This window comes from Nicotiana tabacum, chromosome 23 (assembly GCF_000715075.1).
Source record: "Nicotiana tabacum cultivar K326 chromosome 23, ASM71507v2, whole genome shotgun sequence".
Taxonomy (NCBI): Eukaryota; Viridiplantae; Streptophyta; class Magnoliopsida; order Solanales; family Solanaceae; genus Nicotiana; species Nicotiana tabacum.
The window spans coordinates 86,046,128-86,053,187 of NC_134102.1; the positions used below are offsets into that span (position 1 = coordinate 86,046,128).

Genomic DNA, 7,060 nt, shown 5'->3' on the forward strand with positions numbered 1-7,060 from the left:
TAATGAATTGAAAACTACTCTATTTATAGAAGAAAGGAAGTTGCTGTGTAAGCTGCTACTGCAAGTTGCTGTGTAAGCTGCTTGTAAGTTGCTTGTAAACTGCTATGTACCAGATATAGATAATCTTCTACGGGGTAATATTTATCTATAATAGAGTACCAAAATAATAAGTTTCTTCAGGAAGCTTATTTATAAACGGAGTACTAAATGAACATATATAATATAATATATTTATAACATAACGTAGAATTTCCAAGTCCTAAACAGGAGAAAACGAGGTGAAAATTGAGACCACGACAGCGTGTAAATGGACTACATATGAAAACCCCAACGACTGCTGCCTCTACATTCTTGATTTTCCGGCAATGAAACAACTTCAGCATCTTCAGTATCAGCACCATCTGGGGCTCAAACAAAATGTTTATCTCCACAAATTATTCATGCCCATGGCGTTGCCACTATCGACAGCACTTCCATTAATTCCTCATCCTAAACTTCCCCTTAAACTCAAAACTTCATCTATTACCCCAACCACCTCATCTCGCCTTCTCTGCAAATTCAATGATTCCGGTAAAACTTCTATCTTCTCCCCTTGTATTTTGATGTTCCCTTTTTTTTTTTTTTACTATGGTTATTAATCAAATTTACGGTAACTGCGAGAAATCTCAAATCCTATCCATGAAATGGGTTTATTCATCAGTTGAAGTACACTTATTTTTAGTAAACTTAGGACTAGAATCGTCATCCTCTCTGTTTTTTTTTTTTGGTGATAGTAAAGTCTTTTGCTAGCTAACATAAAGTAGAATATGTGTCTTTTTCCTACATTTTCTTTTGAAATTTCTAGTAGAAGTGCTAATGATTCTAGAATGTGAAAAATAGAATGGGCTATTATTGGGCAGCAAGTGATCACTAGGTATCAGAATTGATTACTTGGGGTTTATGCGGAGGCGTATCCAGGATTTTGAGAACATGGGTGCACCATTATCTTTAATATAGTATATGCAGTTGCTTGTTCAATTTATTTTTTGGTAACTAAAACAAATTTTATTTACCAACTCAATGATACGTACAACTAAAAAAGACTGAAACTTGGACAGAGGTCCCAAGTAACAGAAGCCAAAATTCCTTCTCATAAATGCTTTTTCCCATGGATTTCCATCTTTGACTCGGCCAAGCATTTTCTCAAACACAATATGTGCACAAATTTAATAAACTATCAAAATTCAAGACTTCAAACTTCAAGGAGAGAGTAGTTACGTACCCGAGAATTTTAAAGGAACATGGAGTGATGGAGAAGAAATTGCTGCTTTTTTGAAGAATCAACATTCCACAGTCACATAGAGCCAATAGAGAGAGAGAGTTGAGAGGGAGACAGTGTATTTTGTTTTTAGGGATTTGATCGATTATACCCAAATTTCCCCTCAAAACGTGGGATATGTTTTTACTTTTTAGCCAAAAGGAACTTTTAAATATTAAAAAAAAACTTAATTAAAAAAACATATAGAAACCGAGAATCGAACCCTTGACTTGGGGACCACAGGTGCACCAACTTATCAGTGAACTAAGGTAATCAATTTAGCATGGGTGGCCACAAACATATTTATATAGATAATTTTAAAATTTGTACTGTTTATACATAGCCTAGGGAGGAGAGCATGGGTGCATGTACCCCACCCCCTCCACATTGAACCACGAAATGTACAAAATCTCGTCTCCTAATCATAGTGACCAGACAGACATTTCAAACATGAGAAATGCTACTGTAATAAACAAAAGGATGGATAAGAAGCTCTTATTGCAGCTGTGTTTTTTTCTTCTTTGTGGTAAAGAGGGTGTTGGAAATATAGTGAACTTCTAGTACCTGGTTTTTATTTTGTATAATATTGGTCCAGAATGAGCTTAACGGGAGCGACATGGTCGTGAGCATTCATATAGCTAACCTCAATTTGCTTGAGAATGAGGCATAGTTGTTGTAGAGAAGGTTTTGGAGTTATAAGGCAATAAGATATTTCACTAGTATTAATTTACTCTACAGTTCCAATATCTATTTCCTTCTGTGCCATATGTGGCCTGAGTTTATCTGGGATGGGTTGCTCGTGTATTTTCCTTATTTGATTAAGTTGCTAATTTTGATGTAACAATATGTCTGAAGAATGACACCTTATTAGATATGACCACACAGCTGGAAATTCTGAAGCCTGAGGGGAAGAAGCCAGAGAAGCGTGTCAACGGGATATTCTGGATTCTACTTATTAACCTTGGAATATACGTAGCAGATCATGTCTTCCAGGTTTGAAATTTGTTTTACCTCCTTATTGCAGCTTTCATTGTATATCTTTAACTCGATGGGATGAAGATAATTGGCACGACATATATTAACAATTCTTTTTTAATTCATGGTCACTATTAAAAATGCACCCAACCCTGGTGAGGTGGACCAGGGTTGGTGAGTGCAATATGAACATGAGTGGTTGGCGTGGCATGAGTAGAGATCAGAAATTGAACAGATATAGTGGCGCTCGGCCATATGAAGTGTGTTATCCACATGGACTCTGTGAAGATAGTGTTACTCTTGTATGCTTGAATAAAGAGATCTAATAGATAAAGTGTTTGTATCAGGTTCGGGCAGTAAAAGTATTATACTTGTACCACAATTGGCCTGCTTGGTACCAGTTTGTGACTGCAACATTCTGTCATTTTAACTGGTGAGAATGTTGAGTACTTAAGTTCTTCTTGTGAATACTAGAAATTCAAAGAGAAATATTCATAATCCAGCGGAGTTGTCACTCACTTCCTCTCTTGTTCTGTTTATCACTTATGCTTTCTAATAGTATTTTTGATTTTAACCTGTAACGTCACTCAACAGGAACCACCTCTCAAGCAACCTTTTCTTTCTGTATATTTTTGGTGAGACTTCTGTTTCTTGTTATACTTAAAGGATAAAATTTCACTATACATGATAGCAGATTATAAACATAGATGTTAACCTATTTTAAGCTTCCAGGAAAACTCGTTGAAGAGGAGGAAGGAAACTTTGGATTGTGGCTTTCTTATATAGTAACTGGAGCTGGAGCTAACCTTGTCTCGTGGCTGATTCTGCCAAGAAATGCTGTCTCTGTTGGTTCATCTGGTGCAGTGTTTGGACTCTTTGCTATTAGTGTACTTGTGAAGGTGATTTTTGCATGTTGCTTTTATTACATTTATTTATGTGCCTCAGTTTAATATCTCTGTGTGTATGTGTAGATTTACGTACTTAGACGTATACTGTTGCACTTGATTGGTAAATCATCCTAACCCCTTGGGTTTTTACTGCAGATGTCTTGGGACTGGAGAAAGATTCTTGAAGTACTTGTATTGGGCCAGTTTGTTATAGAAAGGGTATCCACTCCTCACTTTCCTTCTTATTGAAACCTAATCGATCTTGCATGACCTTGTTACTTATTCAAATCATGGTAGATTCTGTCAAATTTCTGTCTTGATATATATTTACAAGGGTTATAGCACAAAAGATTAAGTATTTTCCCAATTTAATGGGTTAGAAACACATTTGCACTTCAACATGAAGTTCTAGGTCCATTGTTTTCACAAGGCTGTGACATTATAATGGTATCTTTTTTTATTTTCTTTTACATGACTACCATAAAAATGTTTATCGGAAAGGTTTTAAATTATGCTGTTTGTAATCTAGTTCTCTTGATAGTTCCCTCGGCGATATGTTTGATTTCAAATGAAATTCCATGTGGATGATAGATTATGGATTCATTACCAAAAGTTGGGGTAAAGAGACTGCAGAATATCTCTATGATTTTCCAACTGTTTGGTCATATTATACTTTGCCATTGACATAACTCGTAGTATGAATTCAATATTGACTGGTTATCCCACCTTATTTCATAAACCAAGAAGTGAAGTCGCATTTCTGGTCCTAAAAGTATGACTTAAACCTGAGTCTGTAATAGCGGAGGAATGGAAATGAGGGAGGGGGGAAGCGAGAGATCCCAAATTCAGTTTTGTTCACTTGTATAAGGAGTAACCTATAGAAGAAAAGAGCCAAAAGCTCTATCAACAAAATTTGTTCTTTTTTAGAACCCAGGGGTTGACGGAGAGTGCTCTTTTTGTATCTGGTAAACCAACTACTTCTAGTGATGATGATAAATTCAATGAATGCTGCTTATTCGTCCCAAGTTTCAATTTAAATTTTTTATGGAAGGAACTTGACCTCTGTTCCCTCTGGCACTGGGTATATCAGGTGATGGAAGCAGCCCAAGCTTCAACAGGATTAGCGGGAGGCATTCGTGGAGGGTCTGCCCTACAAAATGTTAATCACATTGCACATCTCTCCGGCGCCCTAATTGGTGTTGCTTTGATATGGCTGCTGAGTGGAATTTCTTCACAAGCCACTGAGCCGGATGCGCGGAACAATAAAAAGTGACACCTAAGAGTTGAGATCAAAGGAAATATTTTTTTTTTACAAACATGTAGTAAATTGCTTATTGAGTAAAGAAAACCAGTTCAATGACAGACCTGGGCATTTTGTGCAGATCTTTTTTAGACTGAACATTACCAAGGACATTTTTTGGTTATTTTTGTTTGGATAGGATAATATCAATTTCACATCAGATTTTCCATGGTGTAGATTTTCTTAACCATTGAGTAGCATGTATAGGTAATTGTTTTATTCAGTTAGCCAACACCTTGTCTTTGGATTCAGTCATATATCATAGGCTTCTTGGATCTGCAGATAGCATAGCATGGTATTACTGAATTATAGAGAGGGAATCTTTGAAGTAGGGTTGTGCATAATTTGACAGATACTAAATTGCCGTACCAACATTTTGGTATTTGGTATTCGGTATTTTGATATTTCATATGGTATTTGAATTAAGTTTTTAACAATTTGGTATTAGGTATGGTATTCAAGACTTTGAAAACAAATACTAAAAAAATAATACCGAACCGAAATATATATTAAGTTATACAATGTACATTTTATTTATAGTATATCATATATGTTCTATATTGCACATGTGGAAGATGTCACATGAGATAATAAATGAGATCAGCGAGTGTAATGTGCTTGAGCAAATGCTCAAGAGAATGTATAGTTTGAGCAAGGCATTTGCTGCTCTTGGCCCTGTTTAGCGTGGTTTGAGAGCTAGACTAAGTTACATGACTCAATCCTCGCCCATTTATGAGATCTCTATGCCTAGTTTCTTGGCCTTTGGCCTGCCATTTTCTTTGGCATTCATGTTAAGGCTGGCAGTGAAAATGGAGGAACAAGGTAGACTGCAAATTCTGAGTCTTACTCTTCAGTTTGCCAAGTAGTTTAATGTAATATGTCTACGGTTTAGGGTATTTTCTAATTACTCGTATTGTTGTTGCATTTGATTGGAAACCAAATACTACATAGTTTTTCATTGTAATGCTACTAATTCCTCTTAATTATATTTATAACTAAGAGGGAGGATTCATATAAATATATACTCTCTCGGTCCCTAATAATGTTGTTTTGCCTTAACATAAACTTCTTTAAAAAAATGTCATTGTATACATCGTTATGAATCATAAGAGAATAAAAGTAGGAAAAAGATCAGAAAGTCATTTATAATGATTTTACTATCGATTTAACTTATATACATTGATAGTATAATAAAGTTTTTATATTACTAGTATAATCTTACCCGTTATAACAGATTATCTATCATTAATTCTAAGTTATCAATCAATGTTATTAAATAAAATTACTTGTAATTACCTTTTAAATGATGCCATTGTATAAAAAAAATTTCCCTGTCAATCTCAATCTCTATTAGACTTACTATAATGTCCATGCAGTTCATCTCAATCTCTTTTATTCTCTCATACAAAATTCTATGTAAGCTACACATAATCTAATTCACTGAATAAGCTACACATAATCTAATTCACTGAATAATCTTTTATTGACTGTTGCTAAGTATCATTTATTACATAATCAGGTTCTAAGAATCAAGAGATAATTGTTATGCAAATCTTGATCTCTTTTCTTACAAATACCAGTCCACACTCCACCTCCACCATTGACAATATCACAACCGGTCATGAAGCAAGAAAACACTATGTTCAGCCACCAAATCTCGGCCAGAATCCGTCTTGTCAAAGAGCCAGATGTGCCACATCTTCACAAACTCATTTCCCAAATGGCAAATTACCATAACCTGTCAAATGTCTTCACTACTACAGAGACTTCTCTTTCCAACACCTTATTCAAATCCCCACCTTTCCATTCTTTTACTGCCCTCATCCTAGAAATTTCTCCCAACCCATTTCCTAATACCATGGCCCAAGAACTCAATGTCATCAAGAATAATACTATCAATCTTGAGACCCCGATTTTCGACCCGGAATTTGAGACTTTCAGGTCCAGATTTAATAGTGATCATATATATGTAGCGGGTCATGTGCTGGTTTATCCAAGCTACAACGGTTTCTTTGAGAAACCTGGTCTATATTTGGACCAGTTGTTTGTGAGGACGTGTTATAGGGGTTTGGGTTTTGGGAAAATGTTATTTTCTGCTGTTGCATCGCAGGCTGCAAATAATGGAATGGGGATGGTTGATTGGCTGGTGGCTGATTGGAATGAAAAGAGTATGAAATTTTACGACAAAATGGGAGCTCATTACATTCCTCAATATAAACTTTGCAAATTGTATGGTGAGAAGCTTCAACAGTATGCCAACATCTCTCCTTAATTTCAACTGCTGAGTCTTCCATATGTTTATTTGGCATCTGAACGATAAATGGTTGCGCCAAATTAAAAAATAAAATGATTTTCTTGTTCTTATTCTTTTTTATTTTCCGTATCTATCATTTTTAAATGTGATAAAAAAAAATATCTTCTCAATGGAAATATGCTTTCGAAGGGTATTTTGGTAGTTATGGGATAAGAAATAAATTAATAATGGGAATTATAAGAATGTTATGACAATTTATCGAGGAACGAATAGTATTATTTAAAGAATTACACATGTTTTAAAGATTTACACATAGTATTATTAGATGTCGGTTCTCTTTGGATACT

General features: G+C 35.1%; 2 protein-coding genes across 2 annotated transcripts; both read left to right on the plus strand.

Moving 5' to 3' along the window:
* Positions 1–249: 249 nt before the first annotated feature.
* Positions 250–4,682, plus strand: LOC107807213 (rhomboid-like protein 11, chloroplastic). The gene is made up of 7 exons (XM_016631550.2): positions 250–570; positions 2,169–2,290; positions 2,620–2,705; positions 2,867–2,907; positions 3,005–3,171; positions 3,316–3,378; positions 4,250–4,682. Exons 1-7 carry the CDS (start codon positions 366–368, stop codon positions 4,430–4,432), a joined length of 867 nt encoding a protein of 288 aa, XP_016487036.1. The 5' UTR covers positions 250–365; the 3' UTR covers positions 4,433–4,682.
* Positions 4,683–6,179: 1,497 nt separating this feature from the next.
* On the plus strand, positions 6,180–6,731 carry LOC107807211 (GCN5-related N-acetyltransferase 8-like). Its single transcript, XM_016631547.2, has one exon. The coding sequence runs from the start codon at positions 6,180–6,182 to the stop codon at positions 6,729–6,731; it is 552 nt and encodes a 183-aa protein (XP_016487033.2).
* The last annotated feature ends 329 nt before the right edge of the window (positions 6,732–7,060 follow it).